Source organism: Syngnathus scovelli, chromosome 11, assembly GCF_024217435.2.
Source record: "Syngnathus scovelli strain Florida chromosome 11, RoL_Ssco_1.2, whole genome shotgun sequence".
Taxonomy (NCBI): domain Eukaryota; kingdom Metazoa; phylum Chordata; class Actinopteri; order Syngnathiformes; family Syngnathidae; genus Syngnathus; species Syngnathus scovelli.
The window spans coordinates 12,416,754-12,437,942 of NC_090857.1; the positions used below are offsets into that span (position 1 = coordinate 12,416,754).

Sequence of the window (21,189 nt, forward strand, 5' to 3'; positions counted from 1 at the left end):
GCATCCAGAAGGTATTCGTAGTATTTCACTTTTGTCATATTTTATGCTTTGGGCTCATGAAATGAAAATATAATGAAAATTCTGCAGTGGTGGTTGTCCCTTGGTGCCTCATAAGAAAATACTGAGGTCTACACACAATCCCTTTGCTTTCATGTCAACTGTGTGACATGTGTATGTTATTCCAAATCTTGTCCAATCCATTGAATTAATCACAGGTAGACTGTTGTGATTTTTTTAGAAGTGTTGTTCATTTTACTACACAATACTAATTAGACATACTTAATATTATAGTTATATAATCATATAATTTAAAACACAAATACTTAAATGACTGAAAAGCAATAAGAAAATACAAACTAAAAATAACTGCACTGAATACAAACTAAAGCTATTTGAATATAAAACAAACAAAAGATAAAATAAAATTGAACTATAATTGAAAAAAATTCATTACAACCCTGACACACGCGCAGACACCCCACCCACCCCACACAAACACTGAGTACCTGCACTGCGCACTGAGGAATGTAAAGAATTCCAGAGCTGCAGCGTGCACACTAATAACCACGTGGCTCTCAATACAAGCTCTGTTTTCTCTAGCAATGATTCTAAAAATAAACAAACTGATTTTTTTTTAATTGCTTTTAAATTTGATGGGAAAGCGGCTAAGCTGGCTTTATTTTCCCTGCCGCCACATTCCCATAATTATCAGTGTTTTCCACTCCCAAAAGGAAATGAAACATCATTGCTGCAGGATAGGGGGGGAAAAAGCGACCTTTTCCTGTGCCGTGTTAACGTCAGCGATCAGGAGCTAAACCCATGAGACGCTCGCTGTCTGTCGCTCTAAGCGGGCCGGGCAACCTTGGCCGTGTGAATCGTTAGAGCTGGTTGGGTGCGAGTGTTTGCTTGTTGAGTCATGGGCACAGGGTATTTGTTTCCATTCCATATAGGAGAGCAAATAAACAGCAAGCAAGATGTGGCGTCCGAAAGGCAACAAGTTAGCTCATGTTACACAACCGGGAGATTTTTCTCAGAAAGTGTTTATCATTGTTTGGTGGCTGTTTGTTAGTCAGCGGTTGTGGTTCCGAGGAATGTGCATTTTACAACATGGTCCTCTTGCATAAACTTTTCGTGAACTGATAATGCAATGTTCTTCAGTGGTTGACTGTAAAGTTAAAAGCGTGATTTGTTGTTGTTGTTGTTGTTCTACAAAGAGGCCCATCCATGTTAACCTTTGGCAGCATGAATATTTTGAGCTTCTTCCACCTGGTGTTGCTGGAACACGCGTCATCCTTCCAGGGAAAAGCAATTAAATGACACTCTTTCTTTCCATGGAATGTTCAATGGCGGGATAAGAAGACCAACACCTTGTGTTTATATTAAGTCGTGAAGGCGACTTAAGCGTGTGGCAGCACATGGCCTTTGTGGTTTACAGGTAGCTGTCTGGGTCAAGTAAACATATCAAGTTACGAGGGGCTTGAGATAGGAGCCAGACGACATGGCTCAGACTGTTTACAGTTAAAGTCCAAGTAGTTCTTTTTTTTTTTTTCCTCGCAATGGAATTAATGAACAGTCAATGAAGTTTACATGAGTTTAGAGGCATCAGAGAGGGCCGTTGATGACGCTTTCAAGAGGAGAACAGGCTACCTATCAAGTGTCGGTTACCATGGCGACGGGAGTAAGCATGTTGTGGGAGGGCAATACGCTTTCCGAGGCGACTCCTTCTCAGAACTTCTTGTCCTATAGAAAAGAGACGAGGCGCGGCCTCGCCTGGCCTAAACTTTCTGGGAATGTGCGCAGACGCACAAGTCAGTCAGCACTCCTTCCTGTTTTTTTTTTTCACGGGTTCCGTCTCTTTTCACACCAGGTGGAACCAGCAAGTTGTGAAAAAGGATATAGGGGAGGTGTTTAGTGTTGTGACGTACGGTGTCGGCGGCCACGGGGATGCCTTTGAAACGCTCACCGGCCGGACCGGACCGACCAGACTGTTCACTTGCCGCAGATGGGGTGATGAAACCCGAACCCCCAAACGTGGCGTAGACAGCTGAAGGAGGTCGAAGAACAAGCATGGAGACACTCAGGGACTCGCTTGTGCATCTGACTTTTCAGATGTCGTCCTACAAGAGAGCCACACTGGACGAGGAAGATCTGGTGGACTCCGGCGGCGATGACGTCTACCAGTCAACATCAATGCAGGTAAGACAGACTCAAGAAAATATTTCCAAGGTGTCGTTTGGATCTGGATAAACCTGGTAAAGCTAAGCGTCAGCAAGTCTTCAAGCACCTTCAAGTTTGTAATCAAATATTTCCATTGTGATTAAAAGGAAAATATGTTTTGCATGTCTGTACTCGTTAGGAAAATGAATGAATGAAACCAAAAAATTGCATCAATGATGATATAATCCATCCATCCATCCATATATATATATATATATATATATATATATATATATATATATATATATATATATATATATATATATATATATATATATATATATATATATATATACCGAGTTTTGCGAAGAAAATGACCTTTCCCAGCATCTACATAGCTGTCTTTGTATAGAAGTAAACTTTCCATAATATGTCCCCTTTAAAAGGTGTCAATGTGCGTACAGGTGAGTCTCCGACGGGGCTTCTCATGCTGGCCGGAGAGAACGCCAAGGGAGAGGCAGCTTCTGTTTCTGGTGTGTGCACTGTCTGCGGGCCTATTTGTATCGCTCATCACAACCGCTGTCTTCTACCGGCAAAGTGAGTTCTTTTTTTTTTTTTTTTTTTTTCCTCCCATCAGCTTCAAAGCATTAAACTGGATAACGCTGCCCAGAGAAGTTGTGGCATAATATGGCTTGACTTCCCACAAATGGCCAAATGTTTAATTCGCGCACATAAACATTTTGGTTAGGTTTTCAATTCAAATGAGCTCGAGGACATCTGCAAAACATTAATATGTCTAATATGTCATTTTAATGTCACAAAAATATTTTTTTTCAATTTTTTTTTTTTTTTTTTTTACAACAACAATGGCAGCTCATTCAAATTTACTCTTTTATAAAACCGGTTGAATTCCTATTTAACACAATTGAGTTGTATAAAAAGTTTTATTTGGCTTTTATTTTGAAGTTAAAGCAAAAGTATTTTGTGGAATCATAGCAGCCGCACCTTTGGCTCTGCTACCCGCCTTCATAGTCTCTCCCGTGAGCTTCAACATCCTGATTAAAAAAAAAAAAAAAAAAAAAAGCTTGTGGATGAGCCATTTGCTCTGTTGGTTTTCCTCTCAGTTGCCATGGGAAGGCCTCATGCCACTTCCTGCCATTCACAAGTGTGTCACAACGTTTGGTGGCATAATGGAAGGAACATAGGGTAAATCCTCCTTGGGGTGCTAACCTCCTGACTCGGGCCGAGCTCAAGTCTCCATCCCTGTCTTGCGCGTCATATTTTATGAGGAAGCGTTTTTTTTACCTATTTTTAGAGCTTGAACTCACCAACATGTATTCTGTAAAGAGAGTCTGTCACTATCTGACGTGAATAATTATTAAAACAGACTTTTTATGAGGGGTGAAGTGAGGAGTGAAAAGTGCATGTTGGCGTAAGTACGTCCAAAATGATTCTTTCCAGATGCTCCTTCAAAGCCACATGTATCTGTTGGGCTTTTGAAATATTTTCCCCATCATTCACAGCATTTCAAAAAACATCATGACCTGCATAACACGGAGGAGGAAACAATGGGATTTGAAGCCGCTTTTCTTCTCCTCGACAGCACGTCCGAGCGTTTGCCTGACCGAGCCATGCATCAGCGTGGCCAGCGCCGTCATGTCAGCCCTGGACCGCTCGGTGGATCCCTGCCACGACTTCTACACCTTTGCCTGCGGCGGCTGGATGAAGAACAACCCTCTCCCTGAAGGCAAGTCTCGCTGGGGCTCTTTCAGCGCCCTGTGGGAGCGCAACATCATCGTGATGAAGCAACTATTAGGTGAGTTTCGCAATAGATGATTGTCCAGCACGTTGCCGTGATTGTTTCATTTTGTTGTTTTCGTGATCTGAGCAGAAAACACGACGATGAAAGGCCTGAGTCGAGCAGAGGAGAAGGCCCAGAGATACTATCAGGCCTGCATGAACGAAACAAAAATCGAGCAGTTGGGAGCGAAGCCATTGCAGCGACTCATCACACAGGTTTGTGCTTCAGCAACGATTGCTGTCTCAACTTGATAAACTTGACAAAGTCGATCGGACACTCACACTTCTGCTATGTCCTTTAGCTGGGTGGATGGGCCCTGACCGGACCGTGGGACAAAACCAACTTCCAGGAAGTTCTCCGTGCGGTGTCAGCAAATTACCGCACCTCACCATTCTTCACCGTGTTTGTCAGTACAGATTCCAAGAACTCCTCCACTAACATCATTCAGGTGAACACGCTGACCGCTGATTCTGAGTTCTGTATTGGGGATTTGACACTGATTTAATTTGGGCCGTGACGTCTGAGATGTTTCTTGTGCCGATGTAGGTGGATCAGTCCAGCCTGGGACTCCCTTCGCGGGATTACTACCTCAACAAAACCGCCAATGAAAAGGTATTATGAGGCATCACACGCATACAAATAAATGAATCAATGAGGGGTTGTTTAAATACACCCTGGGCATGTTTCAATAGCATTTTCATTTCGATTTGTTTGAAAGTCTTTCACAATTAAATCATGAAACCAGAGCGTTGGAGATTTGTGTTTGCATAGTTGAGGATTACCTTGGTAATTGTTTGGGGAGGGGAAGCTACACGCACAATCACATTGTCTTCTTGGCAGTATCTGGTGGCATACCAGAGCTTCCTGGTGGAGTTAGGGGTCCTTCTGGGGGGCTCAGAGGAGACGTCTCGGCTACTCATGGGGGAGATTTTGGACTTTGAAACAGCACTGGCCAACATCACCGTACCCCTGGAGGCGAGACGGGATGAGGAGCTCATCTACCACAAAATGGAGGCCAAAGACTTGAAGGTAACTTAGAGCTATTTGTCAGAGCACAACAAGAACAAAAAAAGATTACTTGACATCGTGCTGAACTTGAGTTGTCTTTTTGTGTGTGTAGAGTCTGGCCCCTGCAATAGACTGGATCCCTTACCTCAATGAGGTCTTTGCTCCTGTGCCTATCAATGAGTCCGAGCCGGTGGTCGTCTATGCCAAAGAGTACCTCCAGAATGTGTCGGACCTCATAACAAACACCAATAAAAGGTCCGAGTCTTGGCATTGTTGTTAAGTTGAATTGATTTTTACCACCCAGTGACCGTGTTTTGCAGCCTTCTCAACAACTACATGGTCATGAAGGTAGTAAGAAAGATGGTGTCCGTCTTGGACCAGAGGTTTCAGGATGCCGAGCAGCGCTTCCTAGAGGTCATGTACGGAACTAAAAAGGTGAATGAAAATCTGCTCTTTGTTCCTTCCTCAAGTCATTATAGCCCATTTCTGACATGGTTAAACTCTTAATTTGACTTTACACTGCTTATTTGTGGAATTACAGTGACAGAACAGACACAGCCCTAAAAAGTGACCATTGTGGAAAATGTAAAAACAAAAGCTTTGCGGCAGTACTAGACAGGAAATAGCTTAGCCCTCAAGTGGATTGGTGGCTTTGGTAAAACGGAGGAGGGGAGAAAAAATGCAGTCGACCTTTTAGCATTTAGCATTGTGAAATCCTGTTTGTTTTGCTAGCGGGTCAAGCTGTAATAATAAAGACAACGTGTGCATGTGTGTGTGTGCGTGTGTGTCCGCATCTGTTACTTTTACGTGCCTTTGCTTTGTTTAATTATAAGTCAAAGAAAATGCTCAAATTGGGTCCACGCCAATTTTTGTTTTGTTTAGTTTTGACCCTTCTCCCCCAATCATCTGACCTCCTGCTGTTCGTATTGCAGAGTTGCACTCCTCGTTGGAAGATGTGCGTCAGCGACACAGACAGCGGCCTTGGCTTCGCCCTGGGCGCCATGTTTGTCAAGGCCACCTTCGCAGAGGACAGCAAGGACATTGTGAGTGCGTGAGTGCTCGTCTAGCGTGAGATGCACCCTTCTCAGCGGCCCCTTCTTTCCGGTACCCAGGCTGAGGACATGGTCAGCGACATTAAAAGAGCATTTGAGGACAGCCTGGAGTATGTGAGCTGGATGGATAGTGACACAAAAAAAGCAGCAAAAGAGAAGGTGAGAGGACGTAGAAGACGGACCTTAGGGAAGCAGAGCAAACACTTCACCCTGGTGTCTAAAAGTATTCACCGCTTTTTTTAGGCCGATGCAATTTACAACATGGTGGGCTATCCAGAGTTCATCATGAATGACACCAAGCTGGACAAAGTGTTCAATGATGTAGGTAAATGTGGTCGCATTTGAACCAACTTATTCCTCATCAAAAACAGCCAAACTCTTTCTTTTCAGTTCGAGGTCGTGTCGGATCTGTACTTCCAGAACGTCATGCAGTACTACAACTTCTCTGCCAGGGTGACAGCCGACCAGCTAAGAAAAGCGCCAAACAGAAACCAGTGAGTGTCTCTGGTTGTCCAAGGGGGGGCTTAGAATAGTGGAGTACTCAAACCACAAAGTGCTGAACGTAGAGATTGACCAGTAAGGCTACATGTGTTGCATGTGATAGGAACAGTGACCGCCACTTTTTACGTTTTCTGCAGGTGGAGCATGACCCCCCCAACTGTGAATGCCTATTACAACCCCACTAAGAATGAGATTGTTTTGCCAGCAGGAATTCTCCAGATGCCGTTCTACAGCCGCCATTGGTCCAAGTAAGCCTTGAATTTAAAGTCCCCCCCCATTTTTGCCAAAGGAGTTTTCTTTCTTTTGTTAATTTGATCTTATGCGGTTACAAACGGATGTTTGCGCCGATGTGAGGGTGGACACAGCAGCCTATGGGAGCAGCTCCTCTTATTCTGTGTTAATCATCTTCATACAACTTTTTCTTGTATGTTGCAGAGCTCTTAACTTTGGCGGAATCGGGGTTGTCATGGGTCATGAACTGACTCACGCTTTTGATGACCAAGGTTGGTAGTCTTTTGCCTCTAACAGGTCATGAAAAAGAATTAGTTGTAGCATACGCGTCTTCATTTTGTTTTAAAAAGGGAGGGAATTTGACAAAGACGGCAACCTGCGCTCTTGGTGGAAGAACTCATCTGTGGAGGCCTTCAAGAAGCAGACACGGTGCATGGTGGAGCAGTATGGCAACTACAGCATCAACCAAGAGACCCTGAATGGTCGCCACACGCTGGGCGAGAACATCGCCGACAATGGCGGACTCAAGGCTGCCTATGAGGTTAAGATGCCGATTGAGCTCGCTCGCTTAAACACAACAAGTGCAGCTACTTCTTTGGACGACAATGCCCAGCTTGTGTAACGCAATAGATGCTCTGCCTCCTCTCCTGCAAGGCTTACGTGAATTGGATCAGAAGGAACGGTGAGGAAGCCACGCTGCCAGCTCTGGGAATGACAAACCACCAGCTGTTTTTTGTGGGATTTGCACAGGTTAGTTATTTTAATATATAAAAAAAATGACAATACACATATTGGTCATCTCCAAATTTGTATTGACCCATAGCTGAGATTTAGCAAATACATCAAATATATATAACCACATAAAATGTATGCTAATAGCATGTTGACACCAATTCAAGTACTTAAAAAAAAAAAAAAAATGAAATGGAAGACAAAAGGAAGCCAAAGACAGCAGAGAGACCGGAAGAGTCACAGATGTCAAGTAAGCCTTCCTTTTTGTCATCAGGTGTGGTGCGCCGTGAGGACGCCCGAGAGCTCGCACGAGGGCGTCATCACCGACCCGCACAGCCCGCCCAGATTCCGAGTCATCGGGACCGTCTCCAACTCACACGAGTTCTCCAAGCACTTTGGCTGCAAAGCAAACGCGCCTATGAACCCCAAACAAAAGTGCAAGCTCTGGTAATGCCTCAAAATGGACAGCAAAGGGCAGTATGAGCAAACTGACTGTGGAGGCTCACTGGCCCAAAGAACCACTAAGAAGCACTCCATGCCTTTGTTAGGACGAAACGTGCCAACTTTGTGTGCAGAATTGCTCGAGAAAATCTTTACTTTTTTTTCCAAAGGAGACACATTCTACCTTTTCCCAGGTGTTTAAAAAAAATGACATGCTTTTTTGTAAAAAAATAGCCCAAGGATCAAGCTATACATTTTCTTGTCTTGGTTAGAGGAATGTAAATTAATCACAGTTACAAATCAGACAGAGAGCAGATAGCGATATTTACTTGAGTCTTTTAATTTCAAACTTGATGGGTTGTATTGGGCCCATTTATTTGTTTACGAGCTACTCAAAAGTCAATTTTCATGCAATACAGCGTTCCCTCACTTTTTGCTGGTGATCCATTCCAAGCGTGCTCGAACACACTTTCGGAGTGGTGTACAGACGTCAGAGTGAATTACTATGACTGGTCTTAGTAAGAAGCAAGATAACCTTCAAAATAGTGAGGCAAAACTGCCATAGAGTGAATCCCGAACTGCGAAGTTGCGAGGGAACACTGTATGCCCTTTTTAAGGACTGCTGAGCTATAAATTTTAGTGTTACAACTTTTGAGTTGCTTTTTATGTCACTATCCTGTGCCAAGATTTCCCAAACTTTTGAACATAGACATCTATAGACTTTTTTAATCTACTACATGTCATTTTGGACAAGAAATTCTCTGGTTAATGCTCAGTAACCTAAGTTTGGGGAACCCTTCTCTCACTTTGACAGTGGTGCCTTGAGATACAAGTGACCCTAATTCAACGTTTTCCATAATAGCACAGTCTTGAATAACTTTTCAAAGCTTTGAACTTTTTAATTCCACTCTCAGTTGACAATTACTCTGTGTGCTGTCAGGTATTAGAAGCATCATGGGGGCAGATAGTAACAGTACTGGCTGGCATATATTCTACCCCCTACCAATTATTAAAGCATTTACACACTAATTCTTTACATTTTTAACACTTAAGTGCGAAAGCCCATTCATTTACAACAGCCTGACCGCCAGAGAGCGACATTTCTCCGTTAGCGCTCCAGTGGGAGCTCATGTAAGTCAATCCGAACGCCTGGAACTCTGCTCGGGCGTCGTTCAGCGGCTGCCCTCGGCACTTACTACAGTGTCAAAGATTGCTATTGCTCCTTATTAAACACAAATGTATTTTTGGGGAGGATGGCCTAGATTAATTGCATTTTCATTCTCTTTTGTATCTTAAGGTACCACTGGATTTTATGATCTACGTAACATTTTTATATGACACTGAATTCAGGACCGGTATGTTGATGTTGACTGTTATATGAAAGCCAACTTAAAGACGATTTCAAAGCCAAAGTCATATTGAATGTCTTAACACAAATATTGAGGGAAAAGCTGCACTGTTGGGGGGGAGGTACAACATGGTCAAGGTGTCATTTATTGGGGAAAATGTTTTTGTATTATAATGACAAAGCCAAATTTGGACTGATTTAAGCATATACAGAAATAATAGAACGACACTCACAACCAAAACCAGTTGCACCGAGTAAGCTTGTATGTATGTAAGATTATTTTGTATATTAAAATGATTATAAAACATTCATTTCCAAATCATTTTCTTTTAGGGTTACAGGTGAGCTGGAGCCTCTACCTGCTGACGATAACTTATCAGCAAGCTCTGATCAAAGAATCAGGTGTGTTGGAGGGAGGGAAATCAATCATTTAATAAAAGTTAAAACCACTTGATTTGCCATGGTAATGCAAATTGACAATTCTCATTTATCTGCAGACAATTAATTTACAATGGTAATGTCCGTCCGAGTCGTCAGCCCTTATACATCCATCCATCCATCCATCCATTTTCTGAACCGCTTAGTCCCCACGGGGGTCGCGGGCGTGCTGGAGCCTATCCCAGCCGTCATCGGGCAGTAGGCGGGGGACACCCTGAACCGGTTGCCAGCCAATCGCAGGGCACACAAAGACAAACAACCATTCGCACTCGCACTCACACCTAGGGACAATTTGGAGTGATCAATCGGCCTACCAAGCATGTTTTTGGGATGTGGGAGGAAACCGGAGTGCCCGGAGAAAACCCACGCGGGCTCGGGGAGAACATGCAAACTCCGCACAGGGAGGGCCGGAGGTGGAATCGAACCCGCACCCTCCTAACTGTGAGGCGGACGTGCTACCCAGTGCGCCACCGAGCCGCCTAGCCCTTATACATTTTCATCTAATTGAATCTGGCCCTATCTGCACTATCTGTAATTAAATTTGCTGTCACAGGCTCAATTACATAATAACAGAGCCATTACCAAAGATTGCACTTGTGTTTAGGGTTCATGGGCGTGTTTTCTTTGCAGCCAAAGTGCTTGGAGAACTCGTGCAAGTTGGAGACGCTCCCGATGACTCGGAATCTGGGCGGGCTGTGCGGGTCTTTGACATTGTAGTAGTATTGGTTCACGGTGCACCAAATCTGATGGCAAAAAGGTACACTCAGATGTTTACTAACAAATGTAGTCTTTGAAAAAAAATCATACGCACGCTACAAACCTGTGCAAATCCCACAAAAAACAGCTGATGGTTGGTCATTTCCAGCACAGGCAGTGTCGGTTCCTCACCGTTCCTTTCGATCCAGTTCACGTAAGCCTTGGAAGTGGGGGGGCAGAGCATCCAGCACGTTACACAAGCTGTACACTGACATCCAGAGACATAGCTGCATCTGTCAATAGGCGTCTTAACCTCATAGGCAGCCTTCAGTCCGCCGTTGTCGGCGATGTTCTCTTCCAGCGTGTGGCTACCATTCAGGGTCTCCTGGTTGATGCTATAGTTGCCGTACTGCTCCACCATGCACTGTGTCTGATTCTTGTAGGCCTCCACAGATGAGTTCTTCCACGCAGAACGCAGGTTGCTGTATGTGTCAAACTCCCTCGCTTTTTTTTTTTTTTTAACAAAATCAGGATGCGTCATTGAATATAATCAAATGTCATCTGTAACAGTCCCCCAATATTTGCCTCTGTTAATTGCTGTTGCTGTTGAAATTCAAAATCTGTGAGCCATTTATACACGACCATTCAAGACTCTCCCAAAGTGCCCCTAACAACTCGGAACAAACTTACAAAACTACATGAATAAGTGAACTTGTAAATAGACAAATCTAAATATTAGAGGATTATTGTATCTTATTGTTTTTTTTTTACATTGAACTATTACCGCCAAATGATTACGAACCTTTTTTGCCAAAAGCGTGAATCAGTTCATGCCCTATGATGACCCCAATTCCACCAAAGTTAAGAAATCTGCAACATACAAAAAAAAACACACTCAAAAATGAAAACAGATGAAATTGAAGAAATCCTTCACAGTTGATATTTAGGCTTCAATATTTGGCATAACTTGAAGCTTTAACTCATTTTATTTATAAATGCAAAATTCTTGAGACCAAGAAAAAGTGCCCAGGAACAAAATTTGCAACTTTTCAAAAACCTCACCTGTTTTCTGAGATGTTTGCGTTAAGCCAAAGTGGCTGCTACAGTAACATGGGGCTTCATATTCAATGCTTACTTGGGCCAGTGGTGGTTGTAGAACGGCGTCTGGAGAATTCCTGCTTGCAATACAATCCCATTTCCAATGCGGTCGTAATAGGCCTCTACTTCTGGGGGGGTCGTGCTCCACCAGCAAAAAACACAAATTGGCAGGCCATTTAGTGCAGGGTCAAATATCAAGTAGTCTCTTGTGATATAAGTGACTTGACATGTTTTTCGAGACACACGTTCTGCCAATTTTTTGTTTTGCATTGCAGGCACGTATTTGAGCAACTAACTCACTTTACAAAAACCAATTTAACAATTCTATAAAAAGACGCTTCGAGCTGTTCAATGCTGTTTAATGCCACAAAAGGTGGAGCAACTTATGTAGGCAGACAATATCTATCACTCTGTGTTCCAGAGACACTCACTGAAATATTGTTGGAGCTTGTCTAAGCAGGTTGGCTATCAACCTAGCAGAGAAGTTATAGTACTGCACGACGTTCTGGAAGTACAGATCCGACTCGACCTTGAACTGAAAACAAAAAAAAAAAAAAGAGTTTGGCTCTTTTGATGAGGAAAAGTTGGTTTAAATGTGACCACATTTACCCACATCATTGTACACTTTGTCCAGCTTGGTGTCGTTCATGATGAACTCCGGATAGCCCATCATGTCATAAATTGCATCGGCCTAAAACAAAAGCGGTGAATACTTTGATACTAGGGGGCAGTGTTTCCTCCACTTCCGTCTTCTACGTCCTCTCACCTTCTCTTTTACCGCTTTTTTTGTGTCACTATCCATCCAGCTCACATGCTCCAGGCTGTCCTCAAATGCTCTTTTAATGTTGCTGACCATGTCCTCGGCCTGCGGAGCGGAAAGAAGGGGTCGCTGAGAAGGGTGCATCTCACGCTAGACGAGCACTTGTGCACTTACAATGTCCTTGCTATCCCCTGCGAAGGTGGCCTTGACAAACATGGCGCCCAGAGCGAAGCCAAGGCTCGAGTCTGTGTCGCTGACGCACAGCTTCCAGCGAGGAGTGCAGCTCTGCAACAATAGGAGGAGGTCAGAGGTGACATTCCAACTACCCATTGAAGATTTACCATCACAAATCTACTTACTTTAATTCCGTACATGACCTGTTGAAAGCGCTGCTCGGTATCCCGAAACCTCCAGTCCAAGTTGGGAATCATGTTCCTTATTACTTTCATGATCATGTAGTTGTTGAGAATGCTGGAAAGCAGACACAGTCATTGCTGGTTAGAAAAAAAATGTGTGGAAATGGAACATATCATAATAATTAACTAGAAAATGCAATTTCTGGAGAAATTGCGTGTGAAGGCGAAGACTTTGAATCACTTCTTGGAAATGAGTTGAATTACGTGAGAAATGTAGAAAACAGGTGAAAAACGGAATTTTGGAGAATTTGGTGGAATTTTGGAGAATTTGTGGAATTTATGGTAAGTCGTATTTGGGGAATAGGTAGGAAAAAGATGAAGAGTTGAAAGTTGGAATGGGTTGAATCGGTTGAAAAATGTAGAAATTAGAGTAGAAAAACACATTTTTGGAGAATTTGGTTGAATTTCAAATTTGGAAATTTGGAATTTTTGTAAAGGGAAGTTGTGGAATAGGTAGGCAAAAGATGAATACTTGAAAAGTGGAATGAGTTGAATCAGTAGAGAAATGTAGAAATTAGAGGAGAAAAATGACATTTTGGAGAATTTGGTTGAATTTCAAATTTGGAATTTCTGGTAAGTGGGAAGTTGTGGAATAGGTAGGCAAAAGATGAACAGTTGAAAGTTGGAATGGGTTGAATCGGTTGAAAAACACAGAAGTTAGTAGAAAAACGAAATTTTGGAGTTTGGAATTTTTGGTAGGTGAGAAGTTGTGGAATAGGTAGGCAAAAGATGAACAGTTGAAAGTTGGAATGGGTTGAATCGGTTGAAAAACGTAGAAGTTAGAGTAGAAAAATGAAATTTTGGAGAATTTGGTTGAATTTCACATTTGAAAATTTGGAATTTTTGGTAAGTGGGAAGTTGTGGAATAGGTAGGCAAAAGATGAACAGTTGAAAGTTGGAATGGGTTGAATCGGTTGAAAAACGTAGAAGTTAGTAGAAAAACGAAATTTTGGAGTTTGGAATTTTCGGTAGGTGAGAAGTTGTGGAATAGGTAGGCAAAAGATGAACAGTTGAAAGTTGGAATGGGTTGAATCGGTTGAAAAACGTAGAAGTTAGAGTAGAAAAACGAAATTTTTGAGAATTTGGTTGAATTTCAAATTTGAAAATTTGGAATTTTTGGTAAGTTGTGGAATAGGTAGAAAAAAGATGAACAGTTGAAAGTTGGAATGGGTTGAATCGGTTGAAAACTGTAGAAATTAGAGTAGAAAAACGAAATTTTGGAGAATTTGGTTGAATTTCAAATTTGGAATTTTTGGCAAGTGAGAAGTTGTGGAATAGGTAGGCAAAAGATGAACAGTTGAAAGTTGGAATGGGTAGAATCGGTTGAAAAATGTAGAAATTAGAGTAGAAAAACGAAAACAAGAAGTTGTGGAATAGGTAGGCAAAAGATGAACAGTTGAAAGTTGGAATGAGTTGAATCGGTTGAAAATTGTAGAAATTAGAGTAGAAAAACAAAATTTTGGAGAATTTGGTTGAATTCCAAATTTGAAAATTTGGAATTTTTCGTAAGTTGGAAGTTGTGGAATAGGTAGAAAAAAGATGAACAGTTGAAAGTTGGAATGGGTTGAATCGGTTGAAAAACGTAGAAGTCAGAGTAGAAAAACGAAATTTTGGAGAATTTGGTTGAATTTCAAATTATAAAATTTGGAATTTTTGGTAGGTGAGAAATTGTGGAATAGGCAGGCAGAAGATGAACAGTTGAAAGTTGGAATGGGTTGAATCGGTTGAAAAATGTAGAAATTAGAGTTGAAAAACGAAATTTTAAACGTGAAATCGTGAAATTTTTTAATTTGGCAATTTTGGGAATGTCGAGAATCATTCCGAATGTGATTTGAATGTGCTGAATGATGTGAATTTAAAAGTGGAATGACGTAAATGTGAAATGTCGAATCTGCCATTAAGAATGAATAGGGAAAAATTTGTCGTAAATTTGCGAATTTTGCGAAATCGGAAAATTTTCGGAACGAGAAAAATGGAAGCGCTCATCTCGTGAATATTTGGAATAAGTCAAAAGTGGAACGGAGTGAATCGGATGAATTATGTGGAAGAAGAAGCGGGACAAAAAAGTGTGGAAAATAAAATATAATGACTAGAAAATGCAATTTCTGGAGAAATTGCGTGTGAAGGCGAAGACTTTGAATCACTTCTTGGGGAATGATGTCGAATGATGTTGAAATGAGTTGAATTTCTTGAGAAATGTGGAAAATAGAAGTGTAAAACTAAATTTTGGAGAATTTGAAAGTTTGGAATTTTTGGTAAGTGGGAGGTTGTGGAATAGGTAGGCAAAAGATGAACAGTTGAAAGTTGGAACGGGTTGAAACGGTTAAAAAATGTAGAAGTTAGAGCAAATCTTGAATCCCCATAGAGAATGAATGGGAATTAAAAGAAAAAGCAATTGCGCCAACATTTTTTGAAATTTGGAACAAAAGGAAAAAAACGGCTTCAGGAGGTTCACTTTTGGGGTTAAAATGTTGAAACGGGTTCAATCGGACAAAAAATGCAAAAGTTAGCCCCTAATGTAGCTATTTAGGGCAGTTAATGTTGAAAAAGGTCACTTCCGGGGTGATTTGGGTCACTTCCGGTCTATTTGGGTCACTTCCGGTCTGATTAGAGGCACTTCCGGTGTAGCTGAGGTCACTTCCGGTTTATTTTGGAATGCAACCGGTAATAAATAAAATAGCTTGTCCCATCCTACACAAGGTCGTAAAACACCCCGATATGTTTTGACTAGAGGACAAGGGCTTCCTATTCAGCCTACTCTTACCCCCACTCTGTTTCTCTTAATAAATATGCCCTTGCAGGAGGGAGAGTTTAGACTTCATTCCTTCAACGGGTGAACTCTCCACCTGCAGGTGTCTAAAAGGACTTGCTTGTCTCCCGTGTGGTTCTTGCAAAATAAGTTGGAGTGAGCGAGTCTCTAACAGTGTAGAATAACATATGTGTGAAGGCCATCGCCTTCACACAATAATCCACCAGATGACACCAATGTAACAGACCTCTTATTGGTGTTTGTTATGAGGTCCGACACGTTCTGGAGGTACTCTTTGGCATAGACGATCACCGGCTCGGACTCATTGATGGGCACAGGAGCGAAGACCTCATTGAGGTAAGGGATCCAGTCTATTGCAGGGGCTAGACTCTACACACAAAAAATACAACTTAAGTTCAGTTACTGGCTCTGACAAATAGCTCTAACTCACCTTCAAGTCTTTGACCTCCATCTTGTGGTAGACGGGCTTTTTATTCTTTCTCCCCTTCAGGGGTACGGTGATGTTGGCCAGTGACGTTTCAAAGTCCAAAATCTCCTTCATAATTTTCTGGGACGTCTTCATGGAACCCCCCAGAAGGACCCCTAATTTCACTAGGAAGTTCTCGTACACTGTCAGATGCTGCAAACAAACAGTGAATGTGAATGTGTGTGCATGCGTGCCTGCATGCGACCCAGTGCGTGCATTACATTTCCATAGGCTGTTTTGTTGAGATAGAATTTCTGCGAGAGTCCCAGGCTGGACTGAGCCACCTACAAACAAAACAAATATCAGACATAATCACTAATCAGCTCCTCATATTTGTGTCAGTTTAACAGTTGGTGGTTTCCTGCAATTTATCAAAGAATTACTGAGAATATAAAAGCATGAAATTTGGCACATGCAACAGTCCAGAGTTATAATTCTATTTATAGGTTCATCAGATTATTTTTTGATGAATTTGCCTAACTACAACACAACAAAATCACTGGCAAGCTGGCTCACAAATATGTTGTTCCGGGAGGACTTGAAGTCAGGATAGACCAATAGGGCGAAGAACGGTAAAGCGAGCTGGCGTGCGGACACCGTGCGTAGGACTTTCTGGAAGTTGTCTTTGTTCCACGGTCCGGTAAGGTCCCATCCTCCGAGCTAAAGGACATAGCAGAAGTGTGTGTGTCCGATCGATCAAGTTTACCAAGTTGAGACAGCAACCGTTGCTGAAGCACAAACCTGTGTGATGAGTCGCTGCAATGGCTTTGCTCCCAGCTTCTTGATCTTTGTCTCGTTCATGCAGGCCTGATAGTATCTCTGGGCCTTCTCCTCTGCTTGACTCAGACCGCTCATCGTCGTGTTCTCTGCTCAAATCACAACAACAAAAAACCATCACGGCAACGTGATGGACAACCATCTATTGCCAAACTCACCTAACAGTTGCTTCATCACGAGCATGTTGTGCTGCCACCGGGTGTTGAAAGGGTTCCAGTTGGACTTGCCATCAGCAAGAGGGTTGTTCTTCATCCAGCTGCCGCAAGCATAGTTGTAGAAGTCCTGGCAGGGGTCTACTGAGCGGTCCAGTGCTGACATGACGGCGCTGGCCACATTGATGCAAGTCTCTGTCAGGCAAACGCCCGGATGTGCTGTCGAGCACAATAATGCGTTTTTGTCAAAATACAACGGCATTTGTGGAAAGCCAAGCCATAGAACTCACTTTGCCAGTAGAAGACAGCGGCTGTGAAGACCGTTACAAACAGGCCCGCAGACAGCACGCACGACAGAAAGTGAAAGTGCCTCTTCCTTGGCATTTCCTCAGGGCAGCACGAGGTGTCCAAGGCCTGTACGCACGTTGACAGATTTTAAAGGAGAAATATTATGAAAAATTTACTTTTCAATGGCTTTCAAATGCTTTGTTTTGGTGTAGACTTATGGTATTTTGGTGTCGTGTATGTTGGAAGTGATCTGAGGAGCTTCGTGTGGCGCTTGGCAGTCATCTTGTGGTATCCGGCCCTCCATTATCTGTACCGCTTACCCTCACCTACAGGATGATATTTTGCAATAGCATATTTGACATTTAAGTTTAATGTAAGTGTGGTGCCCACCTTTTAACCTTAGTCATACTTTTTATTTGGACTCCCTTTTGTGTGGAATACAGCACTTGATGTGGCCCAGAGTCCATCTCTAGCGGCGCCCACACAAGATGAATTTGTGACCTCTGATTTAGTCTTCCAGTCTCGAACTTGCTTAAGAAATGTCTTTTTGGACTGTGGTGTTTGATTCCAGATCCAAATTCAAAGTGCTGCATCCATGAGTGAATATATTTTAAAAAACTACTTTTTTCACCAATATTAAGAAAAGCAGCTTTATTTATAGTAGAAGCACATAGTACATTTCTTACACAAGGCTATGTGCTTCACACAAGCAGACAAAATCATTCATAAAAACAATTAATGACATTCAGAAGCAAAGCATAAGAAAAAACTATCTACAGTACATTTCCAGCATCAACAGAAGACTTTTAATGCAAAGAAAAAGTAGATTTATACAATTACTAAAAGTTTGTACCGTGAAATTGATTTAAAAAAAAAAAAAGGCCCAGTCGAGTATTAATAGGAAAATGAAAAAGTGTCATTTAATTTTTTTCAGAGGCGCATAAAGAGCTCTATTGCCACGCCCCCTGCCTTCCCCTCCGTTCATGTCTTGGGAGTCACTTGTGGTAGTGATCACTGTCCATTGGAAATCAAAATAACACGGATTAGCCAGTGTAACAATAGCATTGTTAGATTGTTTTCCCAGGACTGTTGCGCAACACATGAAATGTGGTCGGAAGTGTTGTGCATTACAGAAACGTGTAAAATAAAGATAAGTGAGCAAACGTGCTGGCTCTAACCGTCCATTCTGTATAGTAAGACAGACTCAAAATGGATGTGGACGTCTCTACTTAGGCCCACTACAACCTCTGAAAAGCTCATCAAATGATTTGCCTTTCCATGGCTGACTTTTCTTTCACATGTCTATTTTCTTTCATAAGTCACCAGGATACGCAAACAAGCGTTCTGAAAGGCGTTTTCTAAGTTGTATTGTTCATAAGTGATTCGTGTGGCTATCTATTCCCTCCATCTGAAAATGAGGCGCTGGTAGCGGCCTCACTTGGCCTCCTTGCTGGAAGTCAGGTGCTGTCAATCTTCTCAAGTTCTACTTCAATTTCAACAAGCCGGCCTCCTGGGGTTGTCTCGCAGTTATTTATCCGAAGTTGACGCACACAGGCCGGCTGACTGGCAGTGCGCCGACGGGCACGGGCCGGCTGACTGCCAGAGGGACGTACGCCGCTGCAACTCCTGCTCCGGCTGGATGGACGGCGGGAGGCCGTGACGGAGCGTTCCGGCGAATAAGATGCTGCCTCCCTGCCATCACCAAATGCAGTCAGTGGCGGGGAGAGAGCTTCCTCGCGGTGCAGCCCAGCGGTCAATGGGGCCGGCAAATTAGGTAAAGAAGGTGTTGCCGGCCGCCTCATCGGCGTCAGTGAATGAGGTCGGCGTCGAGGAGGGTGCTCTGACTGTTGAGTGATGGCGGGTGTCTGCGACACAGAGGCCCCATGTCTTGCTTGTAAGAAGCTGAAACTATTCTGCTAATGTTTTCCATATTTTCACAGGTTACATGTTGATGGCAATAACCATTTCAGATACTGGGTGACAAGAGAAAGTGACAAAGCAAAGCAGGAAACGCTACACATTGCAACTTGCCTGCCTCCGTTGACAGGCCGAGATGAAAAAACAACAGGAAGCCAGCTCCAAAAGTGCGTTTGTTGGAGATTTCACCTCCAAAAATCCATTCAATCACCAGATTCTTTTATAGATGTGAATTTTAATGCTAATCTTTTTTTGTTTTTACACATAGACCTATCATAAAAGTGCCTATGTTCAGTCCGATTTACTGTCCCCTTTACACGACCATAATTGCTTTAAAGTGGAAGACGTTTTAGACCATTGTGGATGCGCAGTCTCAAACCCGTCCGTGATCGCGAGAAGCCAACTAATCTTAAGATCCACCAGCAAAATTCACAAAGCAGCTCTCAGGTATTATGTGGCAACGATACAATTTTGTTGTTGTCTGTCTTACCCGCACGGATGTTGATTGGTGGTCATCATCATCACTACCAGAGTTAACCAGTTCTTCCTTGTCCAGGATGGCTTTCTTGGATGATGACATCTAAAATGTCCAGATACACACAAGAGTCTCTGAGTTCCTACATGGTATAGAACTTCAAGCTCTTCAGCTGGCTACTCCACAACATTTGGTATTTTAGGTTTCACTCTGGTGTCCATTGCATATGAAAGAAAGCTGACTATTTCTAAGACATTCCCTGCCAGACGCACCTTACAACACAAACACCTCCCCTAAATCCTTGAGAATTCTCTTTTACAACTTGCTGGTTCCACCTGGTGCGAGAGAAAATGTGTATATAATTTTACACAAATGCTGTGAAAGGTGGAATAGTAAAAATAATCATTTTGGCATTTTTTTTTTGGTCAATGTTTTAAGGTCCATAATCGGTTGGTTGGGCCACAATTGGTTGGGCCCTTTTTCGAAGACATAAAATAAACGTACAACCGTCTTCTTAGTTTGTTCTGCTTACCGAGGATGTCAATCCGAGAATCAAGACTTGCACTCTGTTTCTGTCCAGGTCCAGCCAACGTGTTGCTTTTTAAAGCTCCTCTTTTTAAATTCTCTGCGAGAACAAATATGTGTCATTTAAAAGCTTTATGAGTCATTCAAAAGCTTTGTGACATGTCATTTACAGGCACTTGCTTCCTATCACTTGTTTAAATTGTGCAGAATTAGGGTCAGGGTTTTCTTCCCGATATGAACAAAACATGCTAGTGCTTTCCAATGGCAAAATGAAGCTTCCTGAATCAGTATTATAAAAGAATGTCCCATTGTGGCCAAATAAAGCTTTACGAATCATTGAGGCTTTCCAGTGAGGTATATGATATGAGTTCTTTCTTTAACGCTTATTTAAGATAAAATCTCTTTTAAGTGTGACCTTTTGGGGCCGACCATCAGCCTAGAGTAGGAGAGTAAGTTTATTGAATTCTGGATTGACCATCTGAGCCCGCAGCCTTTTGGAGGAAACAAAAGACTGAAATATTTTACATGCATGTAACAATGATTTTTTTAAAACATGTCATCATTACAGAGAGCAAAATTGTCCAAATCTGTCAATTGGAATAATTGCTGTATACAAGACATTGATCACTTTTTTAATTCTCTGTCCTGGATTTAAAGACTTTAATGGTGGATAATAATGGAGCTGTCTTGAAATATTTTTATCTCTATAACAAATTTCCAATTATATTTATAGAATATAAATCAATAGCAGTGTTCATATTTTAAGGACTAAAGTTTGTCATCACGTAAAACTAGGTGGTGACAAATCATACAAAAACTACAAATCTATTAATAATTAATAGATTTGTAGTTTTTTATTAATATTAATAAGAACAATTGCCGACTCTACAGTACATACTGAACTGTATTTGACAAAAAAATTAAGAATAAAGAAGACAATGTATACAGAAAATTAAACACGTTCAGCAAAACAATGTAAATCTAAATGAAACTCACAAGTAATATTATTTAAGAGAAAAAATCATAAGATTATCAGATCATATTTATTTTACAATTCTTCATTGATATTGACCTCAGTTAAACAGAGGGAGTGAAGGAATGGGGTCGAAATACAAAAAGTCCTGCCTAGCTACAAAAACA

The 21,189-nt window shown here is 42.0% G+C and overlaps 1 protein-coding gene and 1 pseudogene across 2 annotated transcripts; one reads left to right on the forward strand and one right to left on the reverse strand.

Annotated features, from left to right (window-relative positions):
* Window positions 1-74: 74 nt before the first annotated feature.
* ece1 (endothelin converting enzyme 1) lies at window positions 75-9,578 on the forward strand. Of its 2 annotated transcripts, none has more exons than XM_049734571.2 (18): window positions 75-2,196; window positions 2,604-2,754; window positions 3,761-3,973; window positions 4,049-4,173; window positions 4,260-4,406; window positions 4,505-4,570; window positions 4,799-4,987; window positions 5,079-5,221; window positions 5,287-5,401; window positions 5,899-6,009; window positions 6,079-6,177; window positions 6,262-6,339; window positions 6,409-6,512; window positions 6,657-6,767; window positions 6,955-7,022; window positions 7,101-7,291; window positions 7,405-7,500; window positions 7,757-9,578. In XM_049734571.2, the coding sequence occupies exons 1-18, from the start codon at window positions 2,068-2,070 to the stop codon at window positions 7,931-7,933; spliced, it is 2,313 nt and encodes a 770-aa protein (XP_049590528.1). In that variant the 5' UTR covers window positions 75-2,067; the 3' UTR covers window positions 7,934-9,578. The 2 variants fall into 2 exon arrangements, with proteins under 2 accessions (XP_049590528.1, XP_049590529.1); XM_049734572.2 differs by having other exon boundaries at window positions 79-2,196; window positions 2,622-2,754.
* LOC125977717 (endothelin-converting enzyme 1-like) lies at window positions 9,383-19,672 on the reverse strand (annotated as a pseudogene).
* Between the last annotated feature and the right edge of the window lie 1,517 nt (window positions 19,673-21,189).

Coding starts and splice junctions, on each gene's coding strand:
- ece1 (XM_049734571.2), top strand. CDS start 2,068: ATGGAGACACTCAGGGACTCGCTTGTGCATCTGACTTTTCAGATGTCG. Junction 2,755..3,760: donor CGCTGTCTTCTACCGGCAAA/GTGAGTTCTTTT, acceptor TCTCCTCGACAG/CACGTCCGAGCGTTTGCCTG. Junction 5,222..5,286: donor ATAACAAACACCAATAAAAG/GTCCGAGTCTTG, acceptor CGTGTTTTGCAG/CCTTCTCAACAACTACATGG.